The 23,729-nt window shown below is 40.2% G+C and overlaps 2 protein-coding genes across 2 annotated transcripts in view; both read right to left on the reverse strand.

Moving 5' to 3' along the window:
- Nucleotides 1-230: 230 nt before the first annotated feature.
- WEE1 (WEE1 G2 checkpoint kinase) lies at nt 231-11,022 on the reverse strand. Its single transcript, XM_005153250.2, has 11 exons — nt 10,308-11,022; nt 8,021-8,229; nt 7,532-7,598; nt 7,276-7,448; nt 6,193-6,314; nt 5,397-5,543; nt 4,863-4,958; nt 4,697-4,782; nt 4,284-4,454; nt 4,049-4,194; nt 231-1,598 (listed from the first exon to the last, which is right to left on the reverse strand). Exons 1-11 carry the CDS (start codon nt 10,878-10,880, stop codon nt 1,448-1,450), a joined length of 1,941 nt encoding a protein of 646 aa, XP_005153307.1. The 5' UTR covers nt 10,881-11,022; the 3' UTR covers nt 231-1,447.
- An 8,041-nt stretch (nt 11,023-19,063) lies between these two features.
- Nucleotides 19,064-23,729, reverse strand: part of ZNF143 (zinc finger protein 143) — a 36,412-nt gene continuing 31,746 nt past the window's right edge. The window contains exons 14-16 of the mRNA XM_034061882.1: nt 23,282-23,443; nt 21,598-21,744; nt 19,064-20,430 (exon numbers count right to left, since the gene is read on the reverse strand). Of these exons, the coding sequence (XP_033917773.1) occupies nt 20,347-20,430; nt 21,598-21,744; nt 23,282-23,443 (393 nt within the window). The 3' untranslated portion in view covers nt 19,064-20,346. The remainder of the gene's footprint in view (nt 20,431-21,597; nt 21,745-23,281; nt 23,444-23,729) is intronic.

The raw sequence follows: 23,729 nt of genomic DNA on the forward strand, positions 1-23,729 counted from the left end.
AGTATCATTTCTGAAGCTGTAGAGACAGACTGCTAGATACTAATGCAGACTGTGGTGCTTCCCTCCTACAGTAACTATCAGAAAGTATGTCATCTTCCACTCTCACTAGAGGGAGCCACAAGCATTACACAGGAGCAGGAAGCCGATCTAATCAGATCTTGCCATAGTATATTCCTAACTCAGTATTTTATTTCCACAACTATAGGGCTAAATAAGTGTAAAAGACAATATTAAACAAAACTTTTAACTTTAATATTCAAATTCAACACTAGTAAGAACAAACATCACAAATGGGAAACACTGTTTTAAACTAAAATTAATGAAGAGACAAGCCAGTAATTAGAACAGTTCTATTTTTTAGCAACATCTGTCAGGCTAGGTCCAACATTAGTACAGATTCTGATGGCCACTTCCTGTTCATTTTGGAACTTTGAATAGTTAATCTTTGTCTGCACGTCAAATTGCAGTTAAGTATACTATAAAACACCAAACTTATGTACATAAACAGTGAAGAACTTGAACACTTACACTAAACAATTATTTACAAGTACTTCAACATTCAAAAAAAGAAAAATAAAATAACCTCAAAGAATGGACAACTGAAGAGAATAAAAACACTTCCAGAACCTTATTAGAAAGAATTACAAAACATCAATAGCCAAGACATTAACAATTGCACTACACTAAAATACAGAGCCCAAATATTAAATTGGTGCATTATTTCACAATGCACTAGCTTTGAGAGAAAAATGCTGCCTTCACTAAAACGCAGCTTAGATTTGTTTCACGTAGTTGTTTTAACAAGAAGCCTAAAAACACAATAATGATTGTTTTAATGCTACAGTTTACAGCAAGGACAACAAACTAAAAATAGCAGCAGTTCCACTTGGCACTTAATTCCACAGGTTTCTAAGCTGTGGTTTATGCAATGCCTACAAAGTGCTCCCAGTTGAATATACAAATAAAATTCACAATAAAAGTCTACCTGACATCAGGTACATTGAATGTAGGTGGCCTTAAAGCCAAGAAACATATTCCCCTCTGCTCCAAAAATATCAGTAACTACCAAAGCAAGACTCCCTCCCTACCTCTTAAAGATCATTAGGTATATCACTTCTTATTACAATGCCGTTATGCTACAAAGCAGCACACCACTATAGTGGTTAACCCTGGGACGATGTAACATCTAACTGTGTAACTAAAAAGCTTATGGATGAACATCCAGGATCTTCTATGGACAAGATAGTAACAGAGTCCATTAACTCAAATGGTTAATACAGCTTATCAGCCATACTGTACAAGAACGAGCCCAGAAACAATTCCTGTAAAAATAGTGACACTGATCGAAGACAGGACAAGAAACCAAGAATTGAATTCTTTCAATTCCTTGGGCTTCAATCTGGCAGAGATGCTTAGCTATCCTCAGTAGTTCTTTTATATGTCATAGTTAGTATATAGTAAGACTAACTGAGCGGTTCATTTTCTTTCCAATGAGTCGAGATGGTCTATTTTGTGTTGTAGATCTAGTTGTCATTCTGTCAGTGAACAGTGCTCGCTCCTCAGCTGCAGCCTTTGCCATCTGTGCCTTCTTCAGCTCTCTGCAAGACATTGAGATCAGAGTCACACATATGCAATGGTAGCAGTAAGGACTATGGGCGTATCACAGCAAAAGCATTTCAAATGAATTACAGCAGTTTCAGAACTTAAGATCTGCCACTGATTTAAGTCATACTAAGACCATTACTCTCATCTACCTGTTTACAACCCAGAGGACAGAGGTGGGATGTCTGTTACTCATCTAGATGTTATTTCTTTTAAACAAGGGAAGGAAACGTCAAATTCACATAATTTGGTCAGATTTTGAAACCCCATCCTTTTACAGGCAGCTCAACACTTCACTTACCAGAACATGGTAGGATGCCGTTTATTTTCTAGTACAAGCATGTGATAAATCACCGAAGAGCTAGTTACTGAGGTCTGCCCAAATGAAGCATTCAGTCACAACTGAACTTTTGTGGAAGATTCAGACAGAGAGGCACATGCTTAGATTAACAAAGAACATAACCAGCAACAGACAACTCGGGAAGCATCCTTTTCCCTTTGTATTACCCACATCAAAGCTTATCACCAACTACATCTTTTTTTGCCTAACAAATAAATTTGAGCCCAAACCAAAGGTAGCATAGGTCACTGTCCCTGTGCAACGTTCTCTCAACTATTCTGTTTCAGAGAATTACTAATATTCAATCTGAGAAAAAAAAGAAGTTACTAAAACTCAGGAGAAAACTATTAAACAGTCTGAGTAAAGAACATAATTATCTTTATCAACTATTTCCCCACACACACCTTTTTCTCCTTTCCCTAAATGCTGACTTATGGCCAAGTGTAATATTTCCTCATATGCTTTTCTTTCTTCTATCCCAAGCTAATCCTCCTCAAAGAATTTCCTCTACCATAAGAACTAGCATTTGTAATGTCACTTTAAAACTGGATTTAAAAGCAAGATCAAATTTCACAAGCTTGCTGCACATTGGTGTAGGTGTATTTAGTTTTAAGTTACATACTTTACTTTAAAAAACTACTCCTGTTCTTGTCAGCCAAAGTATCATTCAGTAACACCCATGCCCCATCTAATCCTCCCCACATTAATACTGTGTCAGTTCACTGCAAGAGAACGCAAATCAATTTTTAATTGTCTTCCCTAAAGATTAAACATGCACATGTGCACAACCACCCACCACACCATTACCAGGACATAAGTTTTATAATATACTTCCATTCTTTTCTAGAAGTCTGATCTTGAATTCTTCCTTCTCCTGAAGAAGACAATACAGTAGAAAAGCATTTCCCTAGCAAGGATTCCTTTCACTGATCGTAACTTACATACCAAAGTGGTATCTTAAATGGGTCAAAATGCAAGAGGGCTAAAAAATAAAAATCCCAACAAACAAAACAAAAACACCTCAACTAATTTATAGAACACTACCCCCACAGTGCTAATAATTACTATGGAGAATTGCTCTTTTTTAAATCATTTTTTGATTTACAGTTACAAGAATGCCAGGCAAGAAGCAGTCTTCACAAAATATTAACTTTCCCAATTTCCCCTTTCACATATGATACAAGAATATGTCATCTTTACACAAGCAAGCTACTTCAACAAAACTGACCAACAATCTGCATGAACTGTCAAATTATTCTTTCTGCAATCAGTGTAATTCAAAATAAGATTATAAATATAACCATCTGAAACAGCAAGTCTGGCTACATTCAGACTGCAGCAGTGGCAAGATAAGCAGAGAGCAACAGAGAGAATCCAAATGCAAAGTTAGTACCTTTATTCAAAATGAACCATTCTGTAAGTAATCTTTGTTGTATATTCCCTCATAGAAAACTGCCTATTATGCATAACACATGCAAGGTTAACTGTAGTGAAAGATTTAGATGCCTGCTTCTTAACTTACTAACTATTTCTCTGAAACTTATGCAGAAATCAGACTTTCCTAAAGGGAAACTCTTCTTTAAAGCTTTAATTCAGAGTTGAGTGTTTGAGCAAGGGGTAGGACAGGATGACCTCCCGATGAAAATGATTCTCTGATAACTGAATAACACTGCTTGTATACAAGTCATATTAATTCAAAAACATTCCTGATGTGCCATTCCATTTAAGTTCAAAACAGGTCATTTAGGTCATGTTTTCCACCATGTTTCAATGTACAGACTACCTAGAAAAAACATACAGATGTAAATTACACTCTCCCTGTCATGAAAGCATGGCTTATGCTTGAAAGGATTTTTAAAAACCACAATGTTTCTTATGCCCTGAATACTAATAATGTAGTTGCAATTCCCTTAGAGTGTTCAAGAAGTTCCTTCTATGAAGAAAGTTCCTTTTGAAGTTACATAACCCATTCTGTACTCTCAGGTAAGTACATGCATACAGATTTGTGGACTTCATGCACAAACAAGGACAGTCCTGCTTTACCATCGCTCTACTATCATATGAACACCCATTAGTAACATTTAAGGTCCCTGAGGAACTACTTACTTCTGCAAAAGTGAGTTTTTGAATTTTTCAGCATTCAGTTCTATCCGGAGCTGCTCTGCGCTCTTTTTTGCAGCAGAGAGAAGCACTGAATGCTTGACTAGTGCCACAGCTGAAGGCCTTTTCTCTGGATCAGGATTAATCATAACCTTAGAAAAAAAAAATGAGGCATTCTACTTAAATCCAGTAATACAGTAAATTACGCTAATCAGTGAGCCACCAATAAAAGAGTTCTTACTTTTAGTAGGTCTAGTAATTCTTGAGAAAGCACTTGTGGTATTTTAGGTATTTTTCCTTGTCGAATTTCATGCCATTGGTCCCCATTAGATGGAAGTGGTTCAGCCCCAGCAGCACAGACAACAGTCAGAGCAAGAGCAAAAATATCTGCTTTTGGCAAATGAGTGTAGTTCTTGGGAAAATAAATAAATAAATAAATAAATAATTTACTAGGCATAGCCCCCAGAAGAAATTTAACAAACAGCTCAACTATTGAGCACTGAACACATCTACAGTATTACAAGTACTACCAGAGTTCAAAGGGACACCATTTAGAAAGCTTCCCCCTCAGCAAGGAGGCAGCAAACAGCAACTCATTACTCTAAGGAAAACAGCATGCAGACTAACATCACTATTTTCCACAAACAACATTACCTCTTGTAGAACTTCATTTGCAAGAAAACGGCTATCACCTTCCTCCACTTGTGGACTAGATACTCGAGTTACATGACCAAGGTCACCTACAAAACCAGAATGAGGTTAGTTTTTCAGAAGACAAACAAACAATGCAATTCTTTTTAGCACGTGTGCTGCTTCTCACCTATTTTAAATATGACTCTATCAGATGACCAGTCATCATCATCACCTTCTTCTGAAGTTATGCTTGGGACTGATGTCCGAGATATGAAAATATTACCTGAAAAAGAGCAGATTTGTAAAAAACCAACCAAACAAAAAACAACAAAAAACCCACAAGCAAAAAAAACCCCAAACCCAAGAAAAACCCAAAAAAACCCACCACCAAACCACAACTGTCCAATTTCTACTTCATCTAGTTTCACTGCAGTAGTTGTATACATATGCTGTTTTGCAAGAAACTGTAACTTACACTTGCCCCGCTGCTGGGAGAGGAGCCAAGTGTTATGCAAGTAGAGTCAATTACACAAAAGGACCCAAGATAAACGCAACAACAGCTTAAGTTTGCTAGCCAACTTTATAACTGACATCTTTGTACTGCTCTTTAGAACTTCAGTGAAGAAGTTACAGTTACTAAGGTGTGGCTAACTGCTCATTTTTCTACAGCAGATTAACTGAGAAAGTTGTCAATACAGAGCAAAACATTTTACAGACTTACTCGGTTTGATATCCATGTGTACCAGTGACATTGAATGAATGTACTTTAAACCACGAGCCACCTGAAGTAGCAAGTCCTTCAGTTCTGGTTCAGTAAAATAACGCATATTCCTGTAATTTTCACTTATGGCATCTGCTAAACTGCCACCTAAAACAACATTAAAGAAAACAACAATTATTTTGCATCAAACAGCTTACAAAATGACAACTTGTTTCCAAAAGTAAGTACAATTGGCTCCCAAAATAAACAGTGAATATGTATCAACAAGAACATGCTAGTGATGCACAGGAATGGCAAAATCTAGTGCTGCATCCCCCTTTTGTAGCCATAGAAAATAATAAAATTATTTTTCTGCTGTAGTTGCCTTGCAAATTAACAAGATACCAACACAAGGGAAAAAGATCCCTTCCCTCTCTTCTGAATCTCTGGCCCATTATCAACCATAGCAAATGCTCCAGAAAAAAGAGCCACCTCCCTTTTAAAAACAAACTCGCTGGTAATTCTCTATTCCAGCTTGTACTGTTGTACAGAGAGAGAACAGTTCTGCTGCCTGCAAAATGCCTCACTGTAGTTCCAATATTCTTGAATGCTCAAGACTTTGTCTAAAATTTTGTGCAGGTTTTGCTTCATGTATCTGATATGCCTTTTCAGATCAGACGCGTTTGAGACAATAATGTATGCGCTATGTGCAGGGCAATCAATTCCTAATTAGTGCTAGGGATTTGTAAGGACACCTATATAACTTCAAAAATTTGTTTTTAAAGCAAGTTCAGAACAAGCTGTAAGCTTTACTTACCATTGCAATATTCATTCTGTATAAGCATATGATCATCTTCTGCCCATGCTGAGTAGTATCTTACTACATGAGAATGCTGTCCCAGAACTGCGTGCGCATAGACTTCTCTTAATGCATTTTGCCTGGTACAGTCATAAAAATAACAGCACTCAAGAATGTTATGAGGTTGAATTAGCCTAATTTCAGCTTGATAGAAATATTCATTATAATACCATACCCCACTGCAAGCTCAGGTTTCTAATAAAAAACTTCATATTCAGTTCTGAGGCACCTTAAGGTGGATTTGTATTTATATTCAAATAGCTAAAATAATTAACATTGCATTGAAGGTCTAAGCATATAGAACACCAGGTTTTGTTGTAGATAATTCTTAATGGATCTACCACTTCCACAACATGCTTTCTAATCAACAAGCTTTGAGAAGCATCAGTAAAGACTTAGGAAAAAACTAATGATTATCATGAGCCAGGAATATCACTGAACTCAAGATTCACAACTTTTTGTATGTAAGTCTGGTATGCAATTTTGAGCATATCAAACTTGTGGAGTTCTATATTAAGTTACTATTAGAACATTTAATTATTTAATAATTATTTGATTAATTAGAATTAGTGAATTATTAGAACAGTGAGGAGGGAAAATATGTCATGAATCATAGTCTCCTTCACAAGTACCAAAACAAGTCCCAAAACTGAATCGATATGTCGACAAGGATGAGGACCTAGTTGGGAATACTGTTTTCCTTTCATATGCCAAAGGATCATCACTGCAGTTTATTTATATAGACCCTCCTGCAATCAATGCAAGTATTATTCTTACTTTGCAGGTCAGAACAATCTGTTTCCACACAGATAATTGGGATAAGTATCTGCTAGAAAAAGACCAGCTAACCTGTCCTCCACAGTACCGCACACTACTCATAAAAACACATAAGTGACTTCAAAACTGTATCTCTTTTACATTTAATCCATGCGTATTTACACTTTTGCCTTAAATTTCTTCCCTAGACACCAATACAAAGAGACATGGGAGGAAATAGTACCAAGAGGTGGCTTTTAACTTTTAATAGCAGGAAACACTCACTCATCCACTGAGCCAGCTAAGGGTTTCTTGGATCGCTTTATTGCATAAATACAGCCGTCAAGCCTCTTCACACATTTAAACACAGAGCCAAATTCACCAGAGCCAATTTTCTCCAACTCGTGAAATTCGGTTGCGTACCGTGATTTCATATTACTTTCTGTTATTGTTATCCTCTGTAAATATTAGAAAGGAAAACAGTTAGATCTGGAGATACACAAAATGCCAAATGTAGTATCAAGATCTAAAGATTAATCACCTTAGCTGGTCTGATCGTTTCATCTTCAGGCTCTCCATCACTTGCCTCCATGTCCTCTCCACAAGAGCTGAAATTCACAACAGTTTTTTTTGCAGAAGTAATATGGCTTAAATAAATTTAAAACTGAAGCCTAGCAGATGTTGTTATAATCAGATCTCAGTGAAATCATTATACCTAAGTTTAGTTGAACGTTAGACATTTCGTAACTGCGAACTCTTATATAAGGGTACCATTTTTTTTCCTCCTCAAGAACAGACTGTGTGCATAGTTTATGCAGTCAGGTAAAGACTGTAGGTCACAGCCTTGTCTATACTGTCTATCTATTAATTGGAAGATCTAGTGCTAAACCGTTACAATATCATCTCAAAGCAGATACTTTAAAAAGTTGCAAGGAAAAAATACTTTTATAGAATCAATTTGTAACAAAATTTTTCCAGCTAGAAGCAGTTCTAAAGGTAAGCTTAACAAAGGAAGATAAAAGTTACTCACTCATTCCAGTGCGTTCTCTTCCTCCTACGACATTTTCCTTCAGAGTTGTGAAGGAACATGGAATCAGGAGTGAAGGGATTGATGTTCACATGAGGTGTTCGTCTAATATCATCATCTTGTTTCTCTGATTTCCCAACATTCATAAATAGAGAGCCCCCTCGAAGTTTAACTGAGCTGGAGCCCATTCCTTGTGCTTTAGAAAGCAAACTCTGAATTTATAGGAAAAAAAGACATTTATAAAATTATTAGGCTTTACGCTCCACACAAAAACAGTTAAATGAAACACTAAATGTTAGAATAGTTTTTAATAGACAAGAAAGATTACAAAAGCAGTTGCTTTTTTATCTTTAATCATGTAATCACCTAAGCTTCCTGGACAACTTTCTGTCCATGAAGTAAACACAGATGAAACTCACAGACCATTCTGTGCTGTATCACCACGATTTTAACATACAAGATTTAGAAATTAGATCAGACACAGGAAATTATCTTTGGTGACTACAAATATAGGTGGTGATTAATACTCATGGACAGATGCCTCTTCATGAACCTACAAAAAGATGCTCAAGAACTGACACCAGTGTTGTGCTGTAAGTTCAACATCCAGGCCAGAACTTTTGGGTCATGATTTGTCAGACCAGGTGTCTTTCAGGCACATGATGAAACTGCCCCAGTTTGCACCCCTGTCTCCTGCATCCTGGTGATGATGTCAAACACTGACCTACTGGATCACAAGCAGGAGTATTGCCTTATCCTAGTGCCTAACACCTTTCAAAATAAAGAATTAACATAACTAAAGCCTAAACCATCATAGGAAAGAAGGCTGAATGCTTGAAATCTCAACTGCACTCTCCAAATCTGGAACAGATGAAGAGCCTTAAATCACTGTTTCAACACACATTTCGGTACTTCCACTGGATACCCTGGCCAACTGATTCCTCCAGATTCCAAAAGTAACCTCTCCAAGATAACCCCTGTAGAATTTGGGCACCTAATTTAAAAATCACACTGACAGGCAGGGTCAGGACCTTGTTTTGGTGTCACAACCTAGAAGCCTCTTGCAACTGTAAAGTGTCTGCTCCTTACTCGATACAAGATCATCACCAGTTTTACAATTTCCAAATAAGTACCGCTCATTTCTACCAGTGAAACCTCACTTAAGATGGAAGCTGTAGAAAACCAATTAACAAGGTTGCTTTCCTCGCACCTTAAATCAGTTGTTTTCGATCTACAGTCTACAGACCTCTGGGAGATTAACCCCGGGGATTATCCCCGGATTACTTCTAAAGGGCTATATAAAAAGTAATGAGGAAAGCAAGTCTATTGTCACTAGATTTAAATTCACTATACCGTGTTTTACATGAATGTCGAGTTCAAAAGTTGAAATGCCTTCCAAAAGTTTGCTATTGCCAGAGTTAAGAGCTACCCATCCCTTTAAGACTTCAAATCCATTAATTTAACAGCATCAGCTACTCAAAGAGCCTTTTACGTTTCACGAGGAGTGCAGGCACTGAGCTGGCGCTGGCATACGGCGCCACAACAGCAATGGCACTCGAAGGAGACGCATCGATTAGACACACAGGGCAAACTCCAACTCAAGCTTTAGCTTTCTGTTTACTTAGGGACAAATGCCCCCACAACACTAAAATATTTATTTTAAGAGTTTACTATTGTAGTTTCCCATTTTTGTAGTATATTTCCCACAAAATACAGCAAACGCATCACACTTATCTATGTATAAGTCATATATATGAAAGCGTAAAAACATTTTTACACATGTATCTTTCACGTACATCGCGGGGTGTGCCCCCAGCCCCGTTACTCTACGGGACAAACCGCAGGTTTGCGGGTCGTGGCCGGCCGACAGGCAGCCACTGCTGCGGAACGAGCCGGGCGGCGCCGGGCCCAGCGGGGGGCCCCACCCGGCCGGGCTGAAGGAGCAATGCAGAGAGCGACGCCCACCCCCTCCCTTCCCCCCCCCCGCTTCTCCCCGTCTGGGCCCACCGGGGCGAGCAACCCGAGCGTCTCCCCCCGCCGATTACATAACCGTAACGGACGGCTATGCGCGGTCCCCGGGGCTGACGCCAATTCGCCGTTGCGGCCAGGCGGGGCGGCGCAACAGGCTCGCGGGACGGACTGCGAGCCTGTCCGGGCCCCCACCGCCCGTCAACACCCGCATTTCAACCGCCGGGCGCCGCAGAAGAGCCCGGCCCGGCCCAGTCCCCCCTGCCCCCTCGTCCCGGGCAGGCTGCCCCACGGAGGCGATGCGGAGCGTCCGGTGCCTCACCTTGGGAGTGTGGGGCGTGTCGAAGAGGCGCAGCTTGCGGAAAGTCTTGTGAGGCGGCGTGCCGGGGTAGTCGGGCAACGGCGAGCTGGGCTCTTCGCTCCGCACCCGGTATCCACTAGCCGCGGGGCGCGGCGGGGAGCCACCGTAATAGCGCCGGCCCTTGTGAGGGGGAGGCGGCGAGGGCGAGCCGGCCATGAAATAGGCTCCGGGAGACTTCACCGGAGAGGAGCCGAATCCCTCCTCCTCCCACGAGTCCCCCTCGTCCGGCAGCGGCGCTGCCGCGGGTTCCATCTCCTCCTCCTCCTCCAGCAGGGGCGGGTCGCCCCGCGTCGGGGTGCGAGCAGCCGAGAGCGGAGAGTCTGCCTCCTGAAAGGCCGAATCCGCCTCCTGGAAGGCCGAGTCCTCGCCGGTGCTGTTGCAGCTGCTGCCGCCTTCCTCCTCCTCGTCCTCGTCCTCCTCCTCGCAGTCGCTGTGGGCGCTCAAGAACAGCAGTTTCTGCCGGATCGGGGCCGCCGCCCGCCGGGCCGAGACCCGCCGCGGCGGCGCCGCCTGCTGCAGGCTGAGGAAGCTCATGGCCGCCCGCTGCGGACCCCGCTGAGGGCCGCGCCCGCTGGCCCTGCGCTGCCCCAAATCCGCCGGGCGCAGCACGTACCTGGGGTTAACGGTGCCGCGGAGCACGACTCACCTCACGCCGTTCGGACTCCGCGGCTTTCCCGCGACCGTTAATCACGTGGCACACGCACCAGCCAATCACGCCCACCCCCTCGGTTTGAAAACACGGAGGGCGGGGGTGGAACTACAACCGGCCGCGTCACGAGGCGCTTTGGCGCGAACGCCGGGAGGGGGCGGGGCGGGGGCGGGGCACATGCGCCCAGGGCCGGCCCCGAGGCGGGCGCACGTACGTGTCAGCTCGCGGCGCCTCAGGCCCGGCGCCATGTTGGCCGCGGGTGCCGCCCCGCACAGCAGCGGTACCGGGAGCGGGCGTTGGACGGGCGGGGAGCTCGGGCTGCCTTCTGCCCTTCCGTGGCCGCAGAGACCCGCCTCAGAGCGAGGGAGTTGTGCTCCCGGTCTGCTGCTTGGAATGCACAAAGATCGCGTGGCGCCCCAAACCAGTAACAGTTCCTACTAGGCCAGTTAAAGACGGCATTTTTAAGCTAAGCCGTAAAAACAGTACATTCCAAGTAACTCGATTCAGGTGATATAAATGCAGTCAAAACAGCAGAAGCCTCAAATACAATGCCTCACGCTGTTAGCAATAACTCCTACAAGACAAAAAGGAACTCTCTGCACAGCAAATGTGACTACAATAGATGCCATTTATTAGGCTGTCTCTCTACACATGCCAAAACTTTCGGCTTAATTTTCCACCTCTTACCAACTTGATGAAATGTATCACAACAAAGCCACCAATCTTTCTCCTGTACCAAATCACCTTCAAATTAATCCCCTGGGAAATGTCCTGAGAAATAAAGCTCTTTCCAGCCACAGGAGCTGGTGCATGTCGCTGTTGAGTTTCCCTGTCCTTCCCTAGGCTCTTAGGGCAGCAGGGTGCTTGGAGTCCACAGCACAGCCCCTCTTCTGCCAGCCTGTGCTCCTCACCAGCCTCCTTCCCAAAGCCTGCGGGGAAAACCCCTCATCAATGGCACTCTTCTGCACAGAGCAGCACGATCTGCCTGAGTCTGAAAGCTTCTAAGATAACCAGAACACCTAAGACCCAGCCAATAGAAGGCAGAGGTTTGTACTTAGCCATGTTTCCATCGTTTGCTGATCTGTTGCTGGGTGGCTGATCCTCAATATCCATGGGCAGAAGCCTCAAAAGCAATCTGGGACATGGTTCCAGTAGCTGAGGTACAGATGTTGTTGCTGCAGAAGGAAGAGCTGTGATCAACAGCAGGGCTCAGAGACCCTTTTTTTGCTGCCTGCTGAAATGGAACACCCGTATGTCCATCAGGTAGTTATTGGTACACAGATTTTCCAGCGAAGCACAAACCAAAAATAACCAGAATACGTTTTTATCCTTTTTCAACACTGGTGCTGTTAATACAACTGCCGCTCTCCAAGTGCCCACATGCTTTCAGGAGGTAGGAAACAACATGGGGATGTTAGTGTCCCATACTCTGCTTTTGCTAGCAACTCCTCCTTTTTAAACCTTTTCTATGTGAAAATACCCACTTCTCTGTGGACGGCTGCTGTGCAGGGCAGTGGAACTGACTCCAGCAGCTCTCACCACTACTCTGCAGGGGGTGGCTGGCTGTGCCACCCGTGCTGCACGAACCTGAGAGCATTTGAAATTGACTGAGTGGACCAGCCATCATTGTAACTCTCCACTCACACTCCCCATGCCTGTGCAGTGAAATGGCTTTGCTCTGAGCTCTGTCACCTTCAGACATGTGGGTCATAACCCTTTTCTTTTGTAAAGCCTACATAGAAACATTTCTGCTTTAGTATCACATCCTTACCTGTTTCCCACACTTTCAATGGCCTGAAAGCTGAGACAGTTGTTTCGGTTTGGAGTTTTTTTGTTTTTCAGGACAAGCCACAGTGAGCCACAAGAGCACACTTTTTGACATTATGGAAACCTCCTGAAAACTAGTTTCAGAAAGCTGAAAGTAGCCAACCTAACCTATAAAAACAGGATTGGGCAGCATTTACAGAGGTACAGTTACATCAGACTAGGTGCTATAAAAATACTTGGTGTGCAGTAATTTAGAATCGCACTAATGTCCCATTAAAAAACCTAATGTTTAAAACCAGTGTGCTGTACAACAAATACTAAAGCATTCAAATTTTAGAACAGATGATGTAAGAGAAGGCTATTAAAAATACAGTCTCTATCTCTTCAGTTAAAGTCCACAGAGGGAGATGCAAAGCAGTCCCTAAAACATCCCAGCTACCATCTGCGGCTTGCTTCAGTCATATATATAGTTTTCTTTTAAAAAAGAGTAAAGAATTTAAGCTTCCGATAAACACCTTCCCCTGAAATGTCAAAGTTTCCTTCCCAAAATCAACCTAAACAGAACTGGTGCAGCTTTGCTTTCAGCAGTCTACAAACTAACACAGGTATTTAGTGAGGGTAAGCAGCAAAGTGAAATTCAGCAGCCCTATTGTATAGACTCTAACTAATGAATTGCTAATCACTTCAACAGTTTAAGTGGGGCAAAGTCAAATGGAACAATTCAGAATTTGTACACAGAAGGAAGTATTTTTGAAGACAAGACAGAGGAAAGGAAAAAAGGCAGAGAGAAAGAAAGAAACACCAGTAACAGCTTTAAAAAGAAAGTTTATTTCCAAACTGAGAGCAAATAAGAAAGGGAATTACTGAATAAATACGTATTTATAACAAAATGCATAGTTGCTATATAAGGACAGCATTTGTAGGCTTTATAAATGTGCTGTTCTGAATTTGCATCACCTGTTTTTCTGCTGTGCTTTGATGGGACCATAAGCGGTTGCATTGAAAAGATTATTTTTCCCCCAGACAGTGGCAACTCTATTCTCTTGCCCCCCATGACACCAGTACAATGAGCACTGGTAGGCCTACAAACAGCCTAACTAAAAAGCACCGCAGAGCCAATTTGCTTAGACAGAGCACATTAACAATCGTCACAGGAGGAAGAGAGGTGAACAGGGAAGAGCTGTGAAGGCTTCTCCTGCACCATACTCTAAGCCAAATTCATCACAAATTCTCTGAAGCTGAGAACTGCACCTGTGAGCCTTACAAACTAAAGCCCTGATCCTCCAAATGGTTGTAACAGCATGTAACCTTATGTCCAGGTGGTGACTGACTGATACTCCTGCAAATGTGAGCAGTTGAAGAGTTTTCAGGATACCTTTGCAAAACTTGCTTCTGTTTGTTTTCTGTGGCTTTTTTTCCCCCAATAATACTTTCTTTTAAATTAAAAAATAAGTATATCAGTCTGGTGCACTGAAGATTTTGATGCCAGAAATACTTACCGGGGCAACACACATTCACCAACAAACAAGTGCTTTTAACTAGTTTTCAGGCTCAAGGGAAAGTTCTTCCCTCTTTTGTAGGTAGCAAGGGAACACAAATAATGATGAATGGAAAAGAAATGGAACAATGGCTCATTTGTCTGGCTGTCAGAGGGAACTACCACAGAAGAAGGTACACTGCTATCTTATCAGGATTTCCTGAACTCACAAGTTCATCTGCAGTCCCCCATATTAGAAGAGTTCTGCCAAAAACTGGATTAAACCCATTCTGCATCATTACAAGGTGCAGAGTTGAATGGGTTCTCCATCAAAGGTGGACTTTGTGTCCAAAGAGGTGTCTGTAGTTGATGCTGCCAGTCCTTTTACTCTTTTTAGCCTATAGTCTGCATGCAGGTAGAGCATTTCTTAAGGATGTATTCACCCAGGAATTATAAATAGAGCAAGAAAACAAGGTAGAGAACAGAATGGGGAATTTGACAGCACCTAGGATGCTTCCCAAAGTAAAGAGCAGCTTCTGGGCCCAAAACCTGGGAATTTAAGGGAAGATTGGAAGATACTCATCAATCATAATACACAAGGTACATTAAAAAAAACCCAACAAAACAACAAAACACAGGCTTTGCCAAGCAGTCACATACAATTCAGTATTTCTCTGTGACTATGAGAGCACACTCTTTTTAGTGACTCCCTTTTTGCCTGTACAACTGCCTCTTAACACTTGAAATCTCTGCTTACAAAGTGGCAAAAGAATCTATTTGAGAGTTGTATTCAGATCAGCAGTTTCCTCCATAACATACTAAGAGCTGAAGAGACAGAATGATTGCCATGACTGAAAGCAGGTACAATTTGAATGCCCCATTCCTTTGCGGAAGTGAACTTAAAATGATCTGAATAGAAGATAGATCTGCAATTAAAAACCTCAAAATACCTAATGCATGTAAACTAAAGAGTCACTACTAGTTTCCCAGGTTCACTAGCTTGCTTTCTTTTCCTCCTTCAGGGAACATGTAAAATCGTTGAATAGGTACTCAACATTTTTTCCAAATTTACTACTATTCATTTTTTAAATCTCTTACACATTATCATGTAAGGTAAGACATTTTTCCAAGCATTTTTAGGGATGCAGATAAAAAGGCAGTAGCCTACTAAAAGTTTCAAGAAGTTCAGACACCTTCTTCCCACTAACGTCATCCTTAGGAGGTTATATACATTCAAAAATCTGTCTCTTACATCTGGAAAACATGGTTGAAAACAAAAAACAGCTAATCCTGCCTGTCCCAGTCTTTCAGAAAGCGCAAGACTTGTACTTCATGACTTTTCAGTCATTACAACCTATATTGAAAATCGGAATTAGCTCTATACGAAAGCAAAGAGCTCATAAGAGATGCAGCTTTGGAACCCTGTCTTCTCCAGAAGCTTTCTACAGTCATGTGATTGTTACACCAGGAGACCTGCCAGATGTTGGGCTTCCTTTCCTGTCTTGCCTCACTAAGACAAGCTCAGAAGCCTCTCAGCCAAAAACTGTAGAATCGAGCAATAACATTGTGGAGAGTCTAAAACTCCCCAGAAAAGTAAGTAAAATACAGCAGTCAGTCAATCTAAGGGCTGTCAAGGGACTTAAACAAAGGAAAGAGGAAAATGTTGGGGTTTTGACAGTAACATTGAACACTTTTGTTACAGAAATAACTCTGCACAATCACTTGTGCCCTGAAATTGTGTTTTGCCATTCCTTTGAGTAAAAGGCTCAAATAATCAAACCAGAACAAAATCCAAATAAAATCTCTTACTGCTTCAGAACCTGAGATGGATGGCATTTAAGGGGGTCATATTTCCATTAGAGATAAATATGCAAACTGCATAGGACAGAGTGTTTGCTTGTTGATAAAAGCTTGTATGTTTATTGGGATAATTAAAGTCTGCTTTGAGTATAACCCTCAGTTGAAAACGTCTGGTATCACATTCCCAATAGGGTTAGGTGTCAGCCACTTACTGCTAATGGTGATGATCTAATTAGACTGTTAAGTTTTCCTTTGGCCAACTGAACTTCACTAGCAGAATTAAAAACGGCATCCAAGGAATGTCAAACTCCTAAGCTACATTTTACAATACACATAACACAAAGAAAAATGCTTGTTTCTATGTATTATTTGGAGTGTAGTTTACTACACAGGACACAGAAAATGACAGTAACTCTTGATTTTTTTTGTCTTTTGTAATAGGGGTCCATAGGGAAGTTTTTCCATACATGAACCAAAAAATACTTTTGGGGGATCTAGTGTTCAAATATATATATTACTTTGCAAAAAAAAAAAAAACAAACAAAAAAACAAAACAAAGAATACCTTATTATGCACAACCAGCTGGAGTTTGAATTTATGCATCTGCAAAGACAAGGTATGTGTTAAGTTCTGTCTTTTTCATAACAAAAGATGCATGCTGAATAAATATATTTTTAAAGTTCCAAACAACTGTAAATAAAGATTACAGATCATTTCATTGTTTTCATTCAATGACAAACTAAGAGTGACTGAATATATAACAAGTGCCCTTGTTATATATTGACTGAATGTGTGACTGAATATGTAACAGGTGTCCTTGTTATAGGGCACTTGGTCAATCCAAGGTGTGCAATCTGACTAACAGCTGTAACGTTGAAGTTGCCAGATTCCAAAACACTGTTTATCACATCCTGACTCCATGCCGTCTTTTCCTGGTGGCTGATTACCTTTTAAGTATCTTCCTGTCCTTTGGAAGGATCCCTGACTGCACTCAGAGAAGTTCACAGCATACAGTCCAGCAAGTGACTCCCGGCAGTATTTGAGGGGTTATGAGGGTTTGGAACTAGAGCAAAGTTTAGGAAGATCATCCTTCCAAGCTCAGACGTTTTGTTTATTTGGATTATCAGCTTTGACCTTCTCCTGGGTGCTAAGCAGACACCACATGCTTTATCTTCTACACTGTGCCTGAATATCTCTGGTATCGGTCAGCTGATCAATTGCTGAGATTAATTATACCATCAGGGATTATGGCTGTCTACAACTTTAAACAGGCTTCAGGATTTACTCTTATAAAAACCCACTCTTCCAGCGTCAGCCTATTCATGTGTTCTTTGGCATTAGCTCTTTAGGGCAAAGACTCTCCTATTGTTATGTGTGGTGTTTGTGACACAATAGGTCATCAGGCTTGAGTACCGAAAATAATCGCCTCTCTCTTTTTACTACCGGGAGAGGCACTCGACTATAGTAACAAAAAGCAAAACCACGGTGGTGAAGAGCTGTAGAAACATTTAAAAGGGAAGAGTAGACTGCAGAGTCTAGAGAAACTGTGGTTTTATTCCTTTAAGGAAGGAGTTTGTGTAGACTTGGATTTCAAATTGAAAGAAAAATTCTGACTGGGAATGCTGGAAATGTGGGATCCAATTTGTAAGTGGAAGCGATATACTGAGTTGCTGTATATGATTCCTCTGATAAATTATTTCATTCTAGTGTGCCAAAGCATTCCTGCTGAATAGAATTTTCAAAAAGAGAAGTAAAATCTATGGGGACAGGATAGAGATTTCTACTGCCAAATGCCCAACCCTTTTTGTTGTATTACTTGTGTCTTCCTGAAATCCTTTCCATCAATATTCCCACCTAACCTGAATTCATCCTGTCCAGTTTCCATACAGGACCTTCTGACACCATCAGGCAGCATCAGCTTACCAAAACAGCTCCTTCCACTGCGCTCTGAATGGAAGCAGGGCAGAAAGTCACACAGGTCTCTCCACTCTGAAAACAAATCCATTATGAATGCAGGTCTCACAGCTAAGACACATGTAGTCACCTCAGCTTCTCTTTAAACACCAAACTGTCTTATTTATTCAGTAAGTATGTTTTCCTTTATAGGGGTAGCTAGCACAACATGGAAGCACAACTTGGGAGTTTTTGCAAGACTAGCAGGTAAGATACCAGTAAGATAAACAATTAAAAAACTACTGCAGCTTTTCCCGGCTGAGCTAGTTCTGAATGCCTTGCAGCAAACCAACTAGTATGAAGGAAGAATACTCACATTTGTACAGTGGTCAGAAAATGTCCTGGGAAATGAGAAGTAAGAACTAAAGTTATTTCTTTGCTAGAGTCAAAGCCACTGTTTCAGCCACCATTTCCAGAAACTATTAAGCAATAAAATATAAGGAAAAAACCCTTGAATGATCTTGTCAAAGGATATGTTTTTAATGTCTAAAAGGTAATAAGTACTAAGAAACTGACCTAGTTGACAGGCAATGAATCCTCCTTGCATAGTACATTTATCTCCGTGGGATATCAAGAATTACAACACTTTAGGAAAACTGGCACCTAGGTGAGCAAGCAGCCTCAATCCTATACAAAAGTTACAGAAAAACCTCAATGTTTCCAGGTTTTACTTTGGAATAGATCCACACCTATCCCACAGTACCATATTCTTCCATTGCACTTTTCAATTGGTCATCTGTATGAAAAACAAAAGGCTGCAAGCCACTCTGATACAGTAATTCATGATAAATTAGCTTTGTTCTATTTAAACTTGGCCTTTTTGAGGTCAAATACCTCAAGGTATGTAGTTATGGACTTAATGTAAAATGTGTACCTCACAATACTTATAAAACAATTACTTGATTAACATTTCGTCCAGAAGACGTTTACTCCTTCCGTTGAGAACGCAAAAGATGAAGCTTCAGTTTCAGAAGTGCTTTTGCCACTCATCTAAAATAAGCACTGAATTTTACATAAAGCCAAAAATTTTTAACATAACAAGCTTACTAACAAAAGACATTTTTCCATATATATAAAAAAATTACTTTTTACTGCATGTGTTAGACGTATCTACAATGGATTTTTTCCCTTTACAGAATGATAGGCATAGAGAGGCATTGTACTTACATCATCATTAACTAATTCCTTTTTTCTAGTAACTTGTGTCCTGATTTTCAAAAGCACTGATTATCAGCCCAACCTGGGCACTGAATGGTAGCAGCAGGCACTCAGAACTGTTGAAAATAGACTATTAGTACTTGTACTTTTGCTGCAAATGCACCATTTGAAAAGTAAACTTACCTCTTGAAAACAGGTATGTTTACTTTTTAAGTCAAAATCGGTTGCCTAATTACTAATTACTTACTACTTTAATCATTCTTATAGTGCTTTAGAATGTTTAAAGTAACTATTAACAATAATTAATACACTATAGTGGATTATGATCAAAATTAATACATCAGAAATTATGATTAATAAACTTTGAAAAATTTATACATGGCCATAAATAAATAATTTGAACTTCAGTCTCATGAAAAAGTAAACCAGTATGTCACACAACAATATCATCCTATCTAGACAATACAATCTCGCTATATTTTATTGCATATTAATTTGAGAGTAACATCTTAAGTAAAATATGTAAAGAAACAAAAATCATTAGATTTACTTCCTTTAATATTGAACAACCAAAGTGTCGCCTTTGTACATAATCCAATTTAAAGATAATATAATTAGCACTTCCAGCATTAACAGTCTGTATTTACAATGAATGAGACAGGGTAGATAATCCAAAGAGTATTCAAATCCGTATGAAACAAATCAAAATATGAAGATTTACAGCTGGCTCAAATCCAAGACTTTTCCATTTATGGAATGCAATTTAAAAGGCTCTGTTATCTTTATTACTTGTAAGGGTTCCTGAATTTATGATTTTTTCAATAGTATTTTAAATATTTGAGTTCTTCAGTAATGCCTGCATTATTCGCACATGACATTAAAAATTAATTCCAGTACTTATATTCAATTTTTTGCTTGTAGACCAGTCTGAAATCTGATGAAAGGATAACAGGGACATTTACTATATAATCCTAATTACATATTCCTGAAAATACAACAGTTGGAAGCAGGTGATGTCAGTCCATTCCAAGGGTTACGTACACAAAACTTACAAAATGTTCTTTCACTCTTGCATAAAATGTGTACAGTTTCAGTGAGTGTGGAACTTCAAAGTTTTTATGGGTTGCTGCTGGCATGGACCTTTGATTGAAAATAAAATACCTTTCACTCTATTGTTCTGGTAGCAGTTCTGGAAGTTAATCATCAATCCCTGGTGTTTCACCCTGTTGTATTCTGGAGGCTATTCTAATGGCTTCTTCCAGAGACTGCTGTTCTCCAAGCTGAAACAAATGCATTTAAACATAAATAAATCCAAAATGTTACATATGGATATAAATGTGTAAAAAAACACAACAAACCAAACAACACACAACACAGAACCAAACCCCAACAAACAAATTAAAGATGAAAGCAAAGACCTGGATATGGATCAGTTCTTTAGCACAAGTGTGATCAGGAGTCAGACCTCTTCTGGGTAATATATACTAGTAGCTATCTACTCGACATGGCAATTAAGCCAGCTTCTGATAGCAGATTAAACTGAGTTTCTATGTATTTACTAAATAAAGTTTCTTCAAAGAACTGCATGGTAAACACATTTCATGACACACAAAACAGATGATATTTCAGCTTGACAGAAACAACAAAGCTAATATAAAGCTTTCAAAAGTCATGGTGGCTGTTGAATTACATTTTAACATTGGTAAACAACGTTGGCAAACAATCTTCATTTTTCTTAACTCTTGCAGATCAGCTCTTTGAAACACCATATGACATTAATTTACATAAAATGTTTAACTGTTTTTTCAGTATCCTGACTTGATAAGAAAAACAGTCATGATGACATTGATTCTACAGTAGTTTAGGAAGGAAATTATCTTGTAGTAAAAGTACAAGGCTGTTAACATATCTGCAGTGGTCAGAAGCAATTTCAACTAACCCTGAATAAAGACAATTTTAGGAAGAATATGCACACCATGCACGTATGTCCAGTGATGGGAATACTGAAGACAACCTCAACCTATTAAAAACAAAGCTGGTCATTAACCTGTTGGCTCAGGATAAAGCTGCATGACAGTGTGAAAAGGAAAACCAGATTCTTTGCCAGATGGACCTAATGGGACAGTTCTAAATACTGCTTGTCATTTAGTCACTAGCTCGAACATTCTGGAGCTACTCAAAGCAAAGGCAGCTCTGTTATCACCTCCTTAGGACTTCAATTTGGCTGTCAGGCTCCTGGCTTTATCAGTATTTAGAAACTGAATGGATTCATTTGGAAAATCAGGTGCTTACTTATTCCTCTTCCTAACCCTATATATTATTTAAAATATGAGATCATATGGTTATGGGGTATTTTTTTTGGTAGGGGAGCCAAGCTTATTAGAAAAATTTTGTTGCATAGTTCTAGAAGTAAGAAACACTTCAAAAAACATGTATCACCATCTTACCTGTACTGCAATTTGTGTTCCATTTGATGTAGCCAATAATGTGACAGGTCTAGTTTCTGTAGTCACTAAATGGTGCCCATGTTGCTGATGTCCCATGTCTGATGAGGCGCTATGAAATGCTGCTAAGTCTTGAGCCACAATAGCAACCTTCAATACCAAAGGAAGATAATCAACTGGATGACAGATCTGTTACAATAGTTGTCTTTACTTTAAAGTTACAAGTTAAATTCAAACCTGTGATCATGCATGAGCATGATTTTATTGTGTAAAAGATAACTTTTTTAAGAAAGGTTGCCATCTCAAGGCTACCTGTTAGCTCTCAAAATATGAATTTCCTGAGAACTGCACAGAAATTCAGTCAATGGGTCTATAAGCCTGTGTTTATACATACAGAGGATAATGATTAGTAAGTATATTCACTTTCATCTGGTGCATTTTTCAAACAGTGGAATCCATTATTAAGTTAAAGTTTAAAAACTATTCACTATACTTCTACCTTAAAAGCTAGGTATTGTATTTGTATATTAAGAACAAACCCACAAATACATACTTACACAAATGCTTCCTATCTGCCAAATTAACTACAGTCCCATAATACTGATAATGTTACAGTTCATACTAGATTCTATTCTTAGTTCTGCCACTTATTGACTACGTGACTTTGGGGAAAACCCTTAACATTTCCAGGTCTTATTTTACATGCATGCACCTAAATAAAATGCCAGACTGGTTCCTTATTTTTTTCTTAGTGGCCAGTTGTTTTTAGAACATTCTGCCATATGTTATGTATAGCAGTGGAGTAGAACACATCATATGTATAAGTGTGAATATGAATAATCATTCCCTTTATGTGAAAGGAATGCTATGGCCAAGTGTTGAAAACTGCTTTACTTAGATAAATTCATGTGAATGACAGAACTGTGATGGCTTAGATAGAATCACAGAATAGTTAGGATTGGAAAGAGCCTTAAGATCGTCTAGTTCCAACCCCCTGCCATGGGCAGGGACAACTCACACTAAACCATATCACCCAAAGCTTCGTCCAGTCTGGCCTTGAACACTGCCAGGGATGGAGCATTTACAGCTTCCTTAGGCAACCTGTTCCAGTGCCTCACCACCCTAACAGTAAAGAACTTCCTCCTTATATCCAATCTAAACTGCCCCTGTTGAAGTTTTAACCTGTTACCCCTTGTCCTGTCACTACAGTCCCTAATGAACAGTCCCTCCCCAGCATCCCTGTAGGCCCCCTTCAGATACTGCAAGGCTGCTATGAGGTCTCCACGCAGCCTTCTCTTCTCCAGGCTGAACAGCCCAAACTTTCTCAGCCTGTCTTCATATGGGAGGTGCTCCAGTCCCTGATCATCCTCGTGGCCTCCTCTGGACTTGTTCCAACAATTCTATGCCCTTTTTATGTTGAGGACACCAGAACTGCACACAATGCTCCAAGTGAGGTCTCACGAGAGCAGAGTAGAGGGGCAGGATCACCTCCTTCGACCTGCTGGTCACGCTCCTTTTGATGCAGCCCAGGATACGGTTGGCTTCCTGGGCTACAAGCATGCACTGCTGACTCATGTTCATTTTCTCACTGACCAACACCCCCAAGTCCTTCACTGCAGAGCAAAGATGCCTATTTTAGATCATCCTATAACAGAACATTACACATCTACACAGGATTATATCTTACTTGTTGTCCTTCAGTGCCTTCAGCAGTAACCATTGCTACAGAATGTGTTCCTGCAGAAGAGATGACGGCATCATGGGCAGGTACTGTGATGGTGGTGCCATCTTGTGTTACCATAGTGATAGTATTGCCAATTGCTTGCATATCTGCCTGGGTTATGTTGACCTGAAACACAGAATAGTTTCTGAACTAAAAGAAGGTTTAATTGTTGCTCAGGTCACACCTAGTCTTAGTTTTTGGCAACACAACATATGTTTTAAGTAAGGTTTTAAAAAAAAAAAAACCCAAAACCAAAACCTGATGATAAGCATTTGAAGTGTAACAGCATATATCAAACAAATTCCTGTTAGTTGGTTCAGCAGGAATATTCTCAGCTAGCTTAATTTCTTCATTTGAAACAAAATGTGTAGCAAACTGGAACAAAAAGTCTATTAATAATGGGGAAAAAAGT

The sequence above is a fragment of the Melopsittacus undulatus genome, chromosome 4 (assembly GCF_012275295.1).
Source record: "Melopsittacus undulatus isolate bMelUnd1 chromosome 4, bMelUnd1.mat.Z, whole genome shotgun sequence".
Classification (NCBI taxonomy): domain Eukaryota; kingdom Metazoa; phylum Chordata; class Aves; order Psittaciformes; family Psittaculidae; genus Melopsittacus; species Melopsittacus undulatus.

What these genes read in the sequence shown, in the direction of transcription:
- WEE1 (XM_005153250.2), bottom strand. Translation starts at nt 10,880, where the DNA reads ATGAGCTTCCTCAGCCTGCAGCAGGCGGCGCCGCCGCGGCGGGTCTCG. An exon ending in TAGAGTCATATTTAAAATAG is followed by an intron (nt 4,783 to 4,862) that starts GTGAGAAGCAGC and finishes CTGGTTTTGTAG; the next exon opens with GTGACCTTGGTCATGTAACT. An exon ending in AATTACTAGACCTACTAAAA is followed by an intron (nt 4,195 to 4,283) that starts GTAAGAACTCTT and finishes TTTTTTTCTAAG; the next exon opens with GTTATGATTAATCCTGATCC.